We start from the raw sequence: 15,339 nt of genomic DNA on the forward strand, positions 1-15,339 counted from the left end.
GATGACAACCAAAGGAGTCCTGCTACGAACTGAAATGGCTCTCCAGACCTTCACTCCTAGTTGTCGGACGGGATGGCGGGCGATAATCAGGTTGGTATCCCACTGCTATCTGGGGCGTCTTCAGACACGTCTTCGACCTGGAATCTCAGCGACAGGAGTAGAACTGTCTTCAGTGATGAGTCCCGTTTCGAAATGAGCTCCGATGGCCAGCGAAGACGTGTCTCGAGACGCCCCAGACGGCGGGGAGATACCAGCCCGTCACCCGCCATAATGGTCGACAATCAGGAGACGTGGTCTGGGGTGCCATTTCATTTCATGGCAGGACCCATTCAGCAGTCATCCTTGGCACCGTTACAGCACAGCGTTACGTCGACGATATTTTACGCCCCATATTGTCCCCCACATGGCAAGTCATCCTAGGATTACTGTTCAGCAAGATAACACCCACCCGCACGTGGTGAGATTTTCTACTGCTAGGTAGACGGATGTATCTCCAACTGAAAACGTTTGGAGCATTATAGGCAGGGACCTCCGACCAGTTCGGGATTTTGAGGATGTAACGCGCCAAGCGGTCAGAATTTGGCACGATATCCCTCAGGAGGACATAACAATAACGCTATCCATCAATGCCAAGGCGAATAACTACTTCTATAAGGGTCAGAGGTGGATCAAAGCGTTATTGACATGCTCAGACTGCGAAAGCTCTTGCTCTTGAATAAAACATTAAATTTTTCTGAAATAGTAATCGTTTGTTTGTCTGTACAAGTTTGGTAGAAAATCCGAAGAAATTCTGGTCGTATGTAAAGTTCACAAGCGGCAAGACGCAGTCAATACCTTCGCTGCGCAGTGCCGATGGTACTGTTACCGACGACTGTGCCGCTAAAGCGGAGTTATTGAACGCAGTTTTCCGAAATTCCTTCACCAGGGAAGACGAATGGAATATTCCAGAATTTGAAACACGAACATTTGCTAGCATGAGTTTCTTAGAAGTAGATACCTTAGGGGTTGCGAAGCAACTCAAATCGCTTGATACGGGCAAGTCTTCAGGTCCAGATTGTATACCGATTAGCTTCCTTTCAGATTACGCTGATACTATAGCTCCCTACTTAGCACTCATATACAACCGCTCGCTCACAGATAGATCTGTACCTACAGATTGGAAAATTGCGCAGGTCGCACCAGTGTTTAAGAAGGGTAGTAGTAGTAATCCATTTAACTACAGACCTATATCATTGACGTCGGTTTGCAGTAGGGTTTTGGAGCATATACTGTATTCAAACATTATGAATCACCTCGAAGGGAACGATCTATTGACACGTAATCAGCATGGCTTCAGAAAACATCGCTCTTGTGCAACGCAGCTAGCTCTTTATTCGCACGAAGTGATGGCCGCTATCGACAGGGGATCTCAAGTTGATTCCGTATTTCTAGATTTCCGGAAACCTTTTGACACCGCTCCTCACAAGCGACTTCTAATCAAGCTGCGGAGCTGTGGGGTACCGTCTGGACTGGATTCGTGATTTCCTGTCAGGAAGGTCGCAGTTCGTAGTAATAGACGGCAAATCATCGAGTAAAACTGAAGTGATATCAGGTGTTCCCCAGGGAAGCGTCCTGGGACCTCTGCTGTTCTTAATCAATATAAATGACCTGGGTGACAATCTGAGCAGTTCTCTTAGATTGTTCGCAAATGATGCTGTAATTTACCGTCTAGTAAGGTCATCCGAAGACCAGTATCAGTTGCAAAGCGATTTAGAAAAGATTGCTGTATGGTGTGTCAGGTGGCAGTTGACGCTAAATAACGAAAAGTGTGAGATGATCCACATGAGTTCCAAAAGAAATCCTTTGGAATTCGATTACTCGATAAATAGTACAATTCTCAAGGCTGTCAATTCAACTAAGTACCTGGGTGTTAAAATTACGAACAACTTCAGTTGGAAGGACCACATAGATAATATTGTGGGGAAGGCGAGCCAAAGGTTGCGTTTCATTGGCAGGACACTTAGAAGATGCAACAAGTCCACTAAAGAGACAGCTTACACTACACTCGTTCGTTCCTCTGTTAGAATATTGCTGCGCGGTGTGGGATCCTTACCAGGTGGGATTGACGGAGGACATCGAAAGGGTGCAAAAAAGGGCAGCTCGTTTTGTATTATCACGTAATAGGGGAGAGAGTGTGGCAGATATGATACACGAGTTGGGATGGAAGTCATTACAGCAAAGACGTTTTTCGTCGCGGCGAGACCTTTTTACGAAATTTCAGTCAACAACTTTCTCTTCCGAATGCGAAAATATTTTGTTGAGCCCAACCTACATAGGTAGGAATGATCATCAAAATAAAATAAGAGAAATCAGAGCTCGAACAGAAAGGATTAGGTGTTCGTTTTACCCGTGCGCTGTTCGGGAGTGGAATAGTAGAGAGATAGTATGATTGTGGTTCGATGAACCCTCTGCCAAGCACTTAAATGTGAATTGCAGAATAGTCATGTAGATGTAGATGTAGACAAGTACGTCACATCTACCGATATCCCTCCCATTCGGATAATTCCTTCGTGCTGCATCTTTTGTCTTGGAGTGTACATTAGGAGTTCATAGACTAAAAGAAGTCGATGAGTTTTACTATTTGTAAAGCAAAACACATGGCGTTAGCTGATGTGTAGGGGATATAAAAAGGAAACTGGCAGTGCCAAGCAAAGCATTTCTGAAGAGAAATTTATTAACACCGAATATGAATTTAAGTGCTAGGAAGCTTTCTCTGAAGGTATTTGTATGTTGTGTAGCCTTGTACGAAAGTGAAACGAGAACGAAAACAGTTCAGACCAGGAGAGAATAGAATCATTTGAAACGTGGTGCAGCAGAAGAATTTTGAAAGTTATATGGGCGGATCGAAAAACTACGGGATCAAATTGGGGAAAAACAAATCTGTGGCATAATTTGCCTAACAGAAGGGTTCGGCTGATAAGACACATTCTGAGGCATCAAGGAATCATCAGTTTGGTAATGGGGGGAGAGTGTGAGTGAGTGTGTGTGTGTGTGTGTGTGTGTGTGTGTGTGTGTGTGTGTGTGTGTGTGTGTGTTTGTTGGGGAGGGGGGATTGAGGGGGGGGGGGATTGTATAGGAAGACCAAGGTTTGAATACAGTAAGCAAGGTTCAAATGGCTGTACGTTGCAGAGATGAAGAGGCCTGCTCAGGATAGATTAATATGTTGAGCTACATCGAACGAGAGCATTCGGACGGAAGACCACATAGATAACAGTCGCCTAATACGTTTTCGTACGCCCTGCGTGAAGCTTTTCCCTTTTGCGTGACTGCATTATCAACTTGTGATGTCGATATGACCTCCCAAATAACTGCGACTCTCCGCCATGCTTCACCGAAAGGGGTAGACAGTCTGAATTGTGCGTTTTGTGATAAGGTGCGTACGTAAATCCTTTTTCAGTTAGGAAATGAAGAGCCTTGCGTGTGGCCTGGCGCCACTGCGAGCATGACGCGTGGAGCGCAGGGTATGAGAGATGAATGCTTCGTTCATGTCAGCTGTCCACTGAAAAATTAAATCCAATAAACGCATACCAAATAAGTACGGTCTATGTATTTTAGGATTATAAGAAGCAGTGTTAAAAACAGCTTTTCCTTTAAATTTTCGTAGTGCAGGCTTATTCGCTAGCAGCCTAGAAAGCCTGGCGTACAAACGAATTTGAGTGGCGACAGTAATAACAACATTTTTGCTTTAAGGCAACTAATGGTAAAGAAACTGAAAAGGAATTCTAGCAGCCATTTAACCTTCAAAGGTCTCGAGAAGCCATATGACACAGTGCCGCTGAAGAAACTGTTTGAAGCCCTGAGGTTCAAATGGTTCAAATGGCTCTGAGCACTATGCTACTTAACTTCTGAGGTCATCAGTCGCCTAGAACTTAGAACTAATTAAACCTAACTAATCTAAGGACATCACACACATCCATGCCCGAGGCAGGATTCGAACCTGCGACCGTAGCGGTCGCTCGGGTCCAGACTGTAGCGCCTAGAACCGCACGGCCACGCCCCTGAGGGGCTTGGGCTTTGAAAGACATGTTAGAAGTACATGCAAACTACAGAAGTTTGCAGAGCGTGTAATCTAAGTGGGGAAACCAATTTGGTCAATGCTTTTCAAAATCTGAAAGGGACTGAAGCAGTGTGCTGCTTTTCTCTTACATTGTTTAAATAGTGGGGACTGAAACTAAATTTTCAAAAGACTGAATACCGATGCAGTGGAGAAAATGTAGGAATTAAAACAGTAAATGGCCAGCACGTTAAGGCACGTAAAACGTTTAAATATTTGACTAGCAACAAATCTGAAGACGAAGAAAAAATTTTGTAATACAGCAACGAGTAGTGCATGGAAAAACAGCAATCTAGAAGGTAAACCCTCTGCTGTGGTCTTCTAAGATAAGTGTGAGAGTAAAGAAGATGCTCTAAATAAGTACTGTAGAACCTATAGCAACTTACGGGAAGTGGTGGGAGCGTATTGGAAAAAATAAAAGCAAACTAAGAGGTGTAGAAATGGACTATATCAGAAGATCGTGTACAATATCCGGGCGAGACCACATAAGAAATGGAAAGACTAGGCAAATGACTAAGAATAAAAATTACATTGCAGATAGAACAGAAGAACGGCAGCTCGTCAGGTATGAACATGCAATGCGAATGACAGATGTCAGATGACTAAAGAAGACCTCGATGTACCCTTCTCAGGTAAGAAAGAGAAGAGGAAGACCGAAAGTTGCCTGGTTATACGAGGTAAAGGAAGCCATGGAAAAAAGAGAGGCCACAGAGGAAGAAGAAATCACTATCAGCCATGATCTGAAATCATACACGACGGTTCCCCACACCCTAACGCCAAGAATCACGCCGTTGCGGCTCTTCGAATAACCTGAAGGATGAGACCTCTCCCCAGATCGCCGCCTCACACTCAACAATGGTCACCGCGGGTAGTACAGAAGCACGATTCATGGCTGAACTCAATGCAACGTCATTCATCAGTACTCCATGCTTCCCGTTCACAGCACCACTCCAAACGCAGATGTTTGCATTGTGGTGTCAGCGACAGCCTGTGCGAGGGACGGCGATTCCTTAATCCGGCTGCTGCTACTCTCAGGACGACAAAGGAAGTTGCGGGGATTTGTTCAGTTGTTGCCGGATGGCAGGCGCCGATGTGAAGGGTTTACGATATGCCTGGTGCACTTTCCGATGATCCTCCCTTGTGGTGGTCAGGCGTGCTCGACTGGAACCTTGGTGACCAGTATACTTGCTCTCGTTTCGCATGCAGCCCAACATCGGGCCACTGTTACACCCAAATAACCCGCACATTTGGTTACTGTACGGTTCGGCCAGCCGTCAAACGGAAACCTACAATGAGCTGCTGATAAAGATGTCTCACACGTGTACGGGGCTTCTCCGTGTCCCTCACAGTAATAACTCACGTCCCTTATATACCCTACCAGGTTTGGTAACAGTACTACACACGAAGGACACTAATGCGCTCTGGTGGCTGTTCTACCAGTCACGGAGAATTTTAAGTCTTAGTCATTTACATACGCGACGATGGTGTGCTCATGTACTAAATTACATTGGCACCCGACCGTGACTTCTGGGTGGTTTGCTTTTTTATCAGGCAGTGTATTTTGGCCAATTGGCGATAGGAAGGGCATCGGGCCACTCCATAAATTAACCCTGCAAAATCCGACCATAACCATGCCGACCCTGCGAAAACATTGGACAAAGGCACAAGGAAAAGAAGAAGAAGAGTGTGTTTTGTCCCACTAATGACCAACTATAGTACCCTGCTCCAACTGCATGTGTGGTGTTGCCTGAACGGCCGAGTGCCGCGGTGCCGCTGCTGCAGAGGCGTACTTACTTGTGTACATGACCTCCTGGTTGAGCCGGACGAGTCCGATGTCGTTCTGGAAGCTGTTGTCCTGGCCGCGGTAGCCGGGGTGCGGCAGGAGGCGCTCCGGCTCCACGTCGAGCGGCGGGTCGGCGCACACCCGCGACCCGTTCACGTCCGGCTCCAAGCAGTCGAACTCAGAGTCCACGTCGAACTCGCCCAGCCGCACGCTCACCCTGCGCAGTGTTTAACTGGCAGCACTCGGTAGTCAGCTGCCCACGAGGATACGAAGGCTGTCTGGCAAGTATCCTCTGTTCTGTAGTAAATACACTGCTGGCCATTAAAATTGCTACACCACGAAGATGACGTGCTACAGACACGAAATTTAACCGACAAGAAGAAGAAGATGCTGTGATATGCCAATGATTAGCTTTTCAGAGCATTCACACAAGGTTGCCGTCGGTGGCGACACCTACAACGTGCTGACATGAGGAAAGTTTCCAACCGAATTCTCATACACAAACAGCAGTTGACCGGCGTTGCCTGGTGAAACGTTGTTGTGATGCCTCGTGTAAGGAGGAGAAATGCGTACCATCACGTTTCCGACTTTGATAAAGGTCGGATTGTAGCCTATCGCGATTGCGGTTTATCGTATCGTGACATTGCTGCGCGTTGGTCGAGCTCCAATGACTGTTAGCAGAATATGCAATCGGTGGTTTCAGGAGGGTAATACGGAACGCCGTGCTGGATCCCAACGGCCTCGTATCACTAGCAGTCGAGATGACAGGCATCTTATCAGCATGGCTCTAACGGATCGTGCAACCACGTCTCGCTCCCTGAGTCAACATATGGGGACGTCTGCAAGACAACAACCATCTGCACGAACAGTTCGACGACGTTTCCAGCAGTATGGACCATCAGCTCGGAGACCATGGCTGAGGTTAGCCTTGACGCTGCATCACAGACAGGAACGCCTGCGATGGATGAATCCAGGTTCTGTTTACAGCAGCATAATGGTCGCATCCGTATTTGGCGACATCGCGGTGAACGCACATTGGAAGCGTGTATAAGTCATCGCCATACTGGCGTAACACCCGGCGTGACGATATGGGGTGCCATTGGTTACACGTCTCGGTCACCTCTTGTTCACATTGACGGCACTTTGAACAGTGGACGTTACATTTCAGATGTGTTACGACCCGTGGCTCTACCCTTCATTCGATCCCTGCGGACCCCTACATTTCAGCAGTATAATGCACGACCGCATGTTGCAGGTCCTGTACGGGCCTTTCTGGATACAGAAAATGTTCGACGGCTGCCCTAGCCAGTACATTATCCAGATCTCTCACCAATTGAAAACTTGTGGTCAATGGTGGCCGAGCAACCGGCTCGTCACAATAAGCCAGTCACTACTCTTGATGAACTGTGGTATCGTGTTGAAGCTGCATGGGCAGCTGTACCTGTACACGCCATCCAAGCTCTGTTTGACTCAATGCCCAGGCGAATCAAGACCCTTATTACGGCCAGAGGTGGTTGTTCTGGGTACTGATTTCTCAGGATCTATGAACCCAAATTGAGTGAAAATGTAATCACATGTCAGTTCAAGTATAATACACTCCTGGAAATTGAAATAAGAACACCGTGAATTCATTGTCTCAGGAAGGGAAAACTTAATTGACACATTCCTGGGGTCAGATACATCACATGATCACACTGACAGAACCACAGGCACATAGACACAGGCAACAGAGCATGCACAATGTCGGAACTAGTACAGTGTATATCCACCTTTCGCAACAATGCAGGCTGCTATTCTCCCATGGAGACGATCGTAGAGATGCTGGATGTAGTCCTGTGGAACGACTTGCCATGCCATTTCCACCTGGCGCCTCAGTTGGACCAGCGTTCGTGCTGGACGTGCAGACCGCATGAGACCACGCTTCATCCAGTCCCAAACATACTCAATGGGGGACAGATCCGGAGATCTTGCTGGCCAGGGTAGTTGACTTACACCTTCTAGAGCACGTTGGGTGGTACGGGATACATGCGGACGTGCATTGTCCTGTTGGAACAGCAAGTTCCCTTGCCGGTCTAGGAATGGTAGAACGATGGGTTCGATGACGGTTTGGATGTACCGTGTACTATTCAGTGTCCCCTCGATGATCACCAGAGGTGTACGGCCAGTGTAGGAGATCGCTCCCCACACCATGATGCCGGGTGTTGGCCCTGTGTGCCTCGGTCGTATGCAGTCCTGATTGTGGCGCCAAACACGCATACGACCATCATTGGCACCAAGGCAGAAGCGACTCTCATCGCTGAAGACGACACGTCTCCATTCGTCTCTCCATTCACGCCTGTCGCGACACCACTGGAGGCGGGCTGCACGATGTCGGGGCATGAGCGGAAGACGGCCTAACGCTGTGCGGGACCGTAGCCCAGCTTCATGGAGACGGTTGCGAATGGTCCTCGCCGATACCCCAGGAGCAACAGTGTCTCTAATTTGCTGGGAAGTGGCGGTGCGGTCCCCTACGGCACTGCGTAGGATCCTACGGTCTTGGCGTGCATCCGTGCGTCGCTGCGGTCCGGTCCCAGGTCGACGGGCACGTGCACCTTCCGCCGAGCACTGGCGACAACATCGATGTACTGTGGAGACCTCACGCCCCACGTGTTGAGCAATTCGGCGGTACGTCCATCCGGCCGCCCGCATGCCCGCTATACGCCCTCGCTCAAAGTCCGTCAACTGCACATACGGTTCACGTCCACGCTGTCGCGGCATGCTACCAGTGTTAAAGACTGCGATGGAGCTCCGTATGCCACGGCAAACTGGCTGACACTGACGGCGGCGGTGCACAAATGCTGCGCAGCTAGCGCCATTCGACGGCCAACACCGCGGTTCCTGGTGTGTCCGCTGTGCCGTGCGTGTGATCATTGCTTGTACAGCCCTCTCGCAGTGTCCGGAGCAAGTATGGTGGGTCTGACACACCGGTGTCAATGTGTTCTTTTTTCCATTTCCAGGAGTGTATATTTGTCCTATAAATACTCGTTTACCATCTGCATTTCTTCTTGGTGTAGCAATTTTAATAGTTAAACCAAATTTAAGTAATGAAACGCCGCTTCAGTTAATTGTGATTTAACTTTTGCTCGCCAGAGTACGTAACTTTACACTCGACTTGGATGGACTGTCCACCGCAGTTAATTGAAATTCTTGGTAAATCTAAAAAAAAAAACTTTAGCCTTTTATTGTTAAAGCACAGAACTTGGAATTCTGAACACGTCACAATATAACTCTTCTTAAAGCATGCGTTGCTGCCTCTGGTTCCATGGGGTCCCGGGTTCGATTCCCGGCTGGATTGGGGATTTCCTCATCCTGGGGACTGGGTGTTTGTGTTGCCTTCATCATTTCATCAGCATCATTATCATCATCATTCGTGACAGTGAATAGGTTGGACTGAGTTAAAATTGGACTGTGGAAGAACTGGGGCTTTGTATGGGCGGCGCTGTTGCCCGCTCAGTTGAGCGCCCCACAAACGAAACATTATCATCATCTTCTTAAAGCATGATAATACTTTTGATATGTCAACCTGTACATTTTTTCCTCTGTCGAGCAACATTAATGTGGCCACCTGTCAAAAGCCAAAGAAACTGCCTTTTTCAGAGCAGACCCCTGCGAGACGTGCAGGAGGAGAGTAAGTGTAATCCAGGAAGGTACCGACAGCTGTGGCCAGCTGCGCTATGTCTTCCGTCTTCCGGTTGAGGATCCACGACGCGAACAACCCGAAAGAGGTGGTCCCACTGATTCTCGATTGGGTTTGAATCCGGGGAGTTTGATGGCCAGGACAGTATGGAAAACTCATCCTGGTGCTCTTCGAAACACGGAGGCACAGTGCGAGCTGTGTCATATGTCACAATGTCCCGCTTGTAGCTGCCGTCGTGCTGAAGAAAAATAGACTGCAGGCAGGAGTCGACATGGCCCTTAAGGGTAGATGGGTACGTGTGTGCCGTCCAGATTGGCGAGGACATTCAGGGGACGTCACCAAGACATTCCTCAGACCATAACGCTCCCTCTTCCCACCTGAACTCTTCCGATGATTGTTGCATGGTGTTTGCTTTCAGTCCGATGGAGCATAAAACGTGAGTCATCTGAAAAAGGCCACCTGCCGCTCTCAGTGAACGTCCAGTCGCGGTACTGGCGTGCAAATTCCAGTCTTGTAGCTGATGAACAGCAGTCAACATGGTTGCATGAAGTTGTTACCTGCTGCATACGAAGCCACGTTCTCTGAACGGTCGTTGAGGAGGCATTATTAGTAGCCCCTTGGTTCATTGGGGCTGTCAGTTGTTTGACAGTTGCACGACGATTCGCCCGTGCACATTTCCGCGGCAGCCGTTCACTCCTGTCATATATCTATGGCCTGTTGTACCGGTTTTGCGCCTTTTTGCCACGCACAGTATACTTTAACCACGGTGGCAGGCAAAACAATCGACAAATTCAGGTATTCTGAAATGCTTTCATCCTTGGCCTAAAAGCCAATGATTATGCCCTTTTGGACGTCAGATAAATCGCTCCCTTTCTGCAATACGAAAACGACTGCACCGTTTCCCGCGTTCCTGCGACACGCTTTATATTACCCGCACTGCTATTGCTGACACCTGCCGCCTGAGTAGTTACTACACGCTGACGTCGGACATAGGCGGTGGTCATATTATTGTGACGGGATCGAATATAATCGCGCACGCCTATTGTTCTCACGATGCCACGGGCACCTGACTCCTAATTTCTTTGTCATTTGCCTTTGGCTCCCTACAGCACAATCCAAGTTAAAAATTCTTCCTGTGCTTACACTGCACATATGGACGCCTTGTTTTTCATCTCGTGTTATGTGGAATATTTGTATATCATTTTATGCATCTAAAATGGCAGGCCTCTTAAGAATGGTCTAACGTAAGGCCCGAATAGAGTCGTGGACTTAATAATGTTCTCATTAGCAATTGGAGCGGCATATCAGTAACTGAAGATACAGATGCATAATCAGCATCGTCCCAACATGGAGAAAGAAGTAAACCAAATTTATGAGAAAACTATTTTAACCTACAAATTTGCCTTGCTTCTCCACTTAATCAACGTTCAGATATAAGCTTTTATATCTGTTGAGTTGAAAATTGATTGTGCCTACAGATCTACGCCTGAGACTGGAGCCATTCCGGCAGAGCATCTTATCAGAGTCAAAGCGCTGCGAGGCAATGTGAGAAGGTCAAGCCCGGTTCCCAGCTGTGTTGCTTGGAACGAGCTCCCTGTCACGATCTACCCTAAAGCATCGAATTCATCTTCTACTACAGGCGTCATTGGATGTTGTCTTCATGATCACAATACAGTACACGAAGCGTGATGGTTGGTTCAGGACGGAAGTGAATAGCACAAACTCTACTTAAATAAGAATGGCTACAAACTCAGATATGATATTTTTGATAAAAATTCCACAAATATATTAATAACACGATTAAACCGAGTAGAAAGGCACTGAAAAACGACCAAATATGAGGTAATTATTACTTGACCGGACGACAAGGCTTGTTCGATCACTAAAAAACCATACATATAAGTACTCAGAGCACACATACAAAATGAAGAAATAGCACATGTAATTGGGAGCGACCAAAAGAGATACCGTGTAATGATGGCACGCGGCAGCACAACGCGGCAGATTACCTTAGCGCGACAGCGAGGCTTCGGTGGCCCGGATACTATCGTAATAACTACGAGTTGGCGGTTGATTTGACTGGCGTAGCTTGCAAGCAACGTGATCATTAACTTTTTTCCGAGTGTAGAAGGCAGTTAGCGGCAGTGCCGTGTGGTGTGCACACTGACTGTACCAGCCACGGAAACTTGTCTCGATGGCAGAGGAACACTGATCCCAATGACGCAGATTCCCTGCTGTGGACAGTCGAAAGCGCGGAAGGCTCTAATTTTCAAAGGCAATCTAACTGTCCTCATCTGCCCAGCCCTCGGTAGGTGGCTCAGTTACATTACGTTGCCAACATTTGCTTCTTTTAACGACCACAACCGCTTCTCTGGGGCCTCACTTGTGTATTCATGCTCGAAAGAGATTTCAGACTTTCCACGAAGGGCCCTCTACCAACGGAAAAGGTCACCATGGCAAAAATCTCTAATTTTTTAATTAATTACAGTTAAAACCAGTAAAAATTATAATTACCTCTTTACTGTCTATTCCGTACTTCTCGTCCGCATTCGAAACACACACAAAATCAAATTACAGTAAAAATTATATATATATATATATATATATATATATATATATATATATATATATATATATATATGTGTGTGTGTGTGTGTGGGTGGGTGGGTGTATGTCTCCACTATAGTGATGCTGGTTTGTCTCCGCGTTTGCATAGGAAACCCATGCCTTGTCTCGGATAACGATTCTGTTCAGTGGGCAGTCTCCTTCCGCACCTTAACGGAAAAGAGTCCAGAGATGAAGTCATCCGTTCAGTACTGTGGTTCTCCTAAAGAAATTTTGGAAACCAACAAGTACGGAACTTCTGGTACCCTAGTTAAGTAGTCTCGATCTCACGCAAAACTCTCCGAGGAACCTGTTGCATGTTCTCCGACAGTTGACGTATCGTGGAACTCTGGCTTCGATGCCCAGATTTTTCCCTCGATCCCGAATTGAATTATCATCAAATGGAATTAATAATTATAATATTTTAGAGATACATTTGTTCAGACGCAATGTGGTATAAAAGATTTCTTGAATATCTTGCTGCGTCAAAAAGTGTTCAAATGGCTCTGAGCACTATGGGACTTAACATCTGAGGTCATAAGTCCCCTAGAACTTAGAACTATTTAACCCTAACTAACCTAAGCAAATCACATCCATGCCCGAGGCAGGATTCGAATCTGCGACCGTAGTGGTCGCGCGGTTCCAGACTGAATTGCTGCGTCAATTCAGGATGCAGCCTCAAGCTTTCGATGATTACCTCCATCGTCCTCGTCGGGAGGCAATGACTGTGTAAACTGTTACCGTTGTGGCCTTATATAGCCCATAGACGACTTCTGATTCATCGGTAATTACGTAATGCTGTCGCAGATGGTGTCAACGTCTGCGCTGGTGGCACCAGCGAATATATCTGCCTCTTTTATGCATCGAGAACTCGCTAAGACTGTATCCGTTGTCGCGCTTGAAGTTCTTTTCTCACATTCGTATTTCTACAGCCGCTTTTATTACAGAACCTCGGTATATAGGAAAATGCTACAAAACTATTGTTTCGTTAAACATCATTTTGTGCTTGTTTGTGAGGCTGTGCTCAGCAACTGAGGATTTCTCCAGTTCTCGATTTTTAATATGCTGTTAATGTCCTACACAGCAGTAGTAAACAGGGTGAATGGACTGATCGTTGTAATTTCTTCCACACTCACAACGGATGTCATAAATGTCAGTGATCCAGAGGCCGAGATTCTCCTTAACAGAGCGTAGCATCTCCTTTATTTTCTTAGGAGGTCGGAAAATAGGTCTAATATCTTGTCTTTCCAGGACTCTGCCTACTTTGTTGGGCGTAGTGCCGCAGAAAAGAAAGAATACAATCGGTGGCTTATCGCGCGAATTTTCAGCCTTGAAGAACGGTGAATTCATATCACGTGAGCCACAGCCGTCCTTTCGGGACACGTACTTCAGATGGTTAACTTCGGAATCCAAATGGTCCCCGCCTGGAACAGTTTTTGCTCTGTGTACCAGTGTATTTAAAACTGCTGTCTTCTGCACTGGAGGACGAAAATACATACGATATAAATCAGTGTGCGTCAGTTTGCGGTGCGCTGAGTTGCCGAGACACCCACCCGACTTTCGTCGTACCAAACCATCTAAAAATGGCAGCCTTCCTTCTTTCTCTGTCTCCATATTGAAGTGGATGCTTAGGTGGATACACTTAGTATGTTCAAGGAAGTACTCAACGTTCGGCCGAGTGGCTTTGTGGCCAGACTATGTATGTCATCAACATAAGGGTACAATGAAGATGGACGAAGGGAAGCTAAATTTTATGCACGTCTCTCAAAATGTTCCATTAAAAAGGTACCCAACTCTGGAGACAACGGAGAACCCATAGCCATTGAGTCAGTTATTTTGTAAAATTTACCGTCATACAAGAAGTAGGTGGCTCTCATAACATATTGGAACAGCTTTATTGCTTCAGGACGAGTATGCTCTGCCAACAGATTCAATGTGTCCTCCAAAGGACCTTTCGTATATAGTTAGACTACAACCTCGCAGACTAAAATATCGTTTGGGCCAACTCTAATTTCTCAGTGAACATCTGAAAGTTTTTGATGCGATGTTCACAGTGGACGGCTATCAGAGTCATCAACTTAGTTATATATTTGACCAGTCTGTAGGTAGGAGGACCAAGAGCGCTTCCGATTGGCCTCAACGAAATACTTGCCTTGTCGACTTCAGGTAATCCTTAGCCGCCGCGAGGTCTAGGAGGTCGTGCATTAAGATTGATGATGACGTCCTCTCGTAGAACAGACTGCTTCAGGGGGCTAAAATGTGACTGATGGTGAGTCTTACAGCCTTGGCGCCACTTGTTTCCGTTTCTGACGAGAACCACTTGGATTCCGAAATTAACTACCTGAAGCACGTGCTCCGAAAGATTGGTTATGGTTCACGTGATATAACATCAATGTTCGCCGAAGAAAGGAAACGTGAAAAGGTTGAAAATTTACCTAATGAGCCACCGATTGTATTTTGCCTTTTTGCAGCGCTATGTCCAACAGAATAGGGTGAGTCCTGGGAAGACAACATAAAGACTCTATTTTACGTCCTAAGAAAATAAAGCAGATGCTACGCCCTATTAAGGACAGTCTTGGCCTCAAGATCCCTGGGATTTGGAAATCCCCTGCGAGAACGGAAGCAATGAAATCAGCCTGCCCATTCACTCTGCTTCCGACCGCTGTGTAGAACATCAAAGACTTATTAAAAATCGAGATTGGAGAAATACTCAGTTGCTGAGCCCAGCTTCACAAACAAACACAAAATACTGTTTGAGGAAACGGAAGATTTGTCCCAGTTTTTTACAATTTGTATTAAAAGAAGCTGTAAAAAAAAAAAAAGAGCGTGCGAGAAGAACTTCAACCGCGACAGCGGGCATAGACTTAGCGGTGCACGGAGGCGAGTTCTCGATGTAGAGAAGAGGAAGGTATACCAGGTGTAGAAGTATGTAACCGGAATTTCCGTAGAGATGGTGCTAGACGTCCGTGAGGGGCCAATGAGACATCGTTTGCAGCGCCATCTGCTTCCTGTAACGGTTGACGACGAATATGAACAACCAGTAGCCCAAGTTCCATACATAGGTATCTGTTTCAAACCCGTAAAAATGTTGTGCTTTGTGCCTACGAACTAAGATTTGCCGACAGCAATGGTTTTCTGTTATCATTTGAAGAAAACTGCTGCAGAATCGCATCGAATGCTTGT

At 46.7% G+C, this 15,339-nt stretch overlaps 1 protein-coding gene across 1 annotated transcript in view; it reads right to left on the bottom strand.

The window, feature by feature from the left end:
* Nucleotides 1-15,339, bottom strand: part of LOC126354211 (CLIP domain-containing serine protease HP8-like) — a 90,811-nt gene that overhangs the window by 22,378 nt on the left and 53,094 nt on the right. The window contains exon 6 of the mRNA XM_050003719.1: nt 5,888-6,093. Within this exon, the coding sequence (XP_049859676.1) occupies nt 5,888-6,093 (206 nt within the window). The remainder of the gene's footprint in view (nt 1-5,887; nt 6,094-15,339) is intronic.

The sequence above is a fragment of the Schistocerca gregaria genome, chromosome 1 (assembly GCF_023897955.1).
Source record: "Schistocerca gregaria isolate iqSchGreg1 chromosome 1, iqSchGreg1.2, whole genome shotgun sequence".
NCBI lineage: Eukaryota > Metazoa > Arthropoda > Insecta > Orthoptera > Acrididae > Schistocerca > Schistocerca gregaria.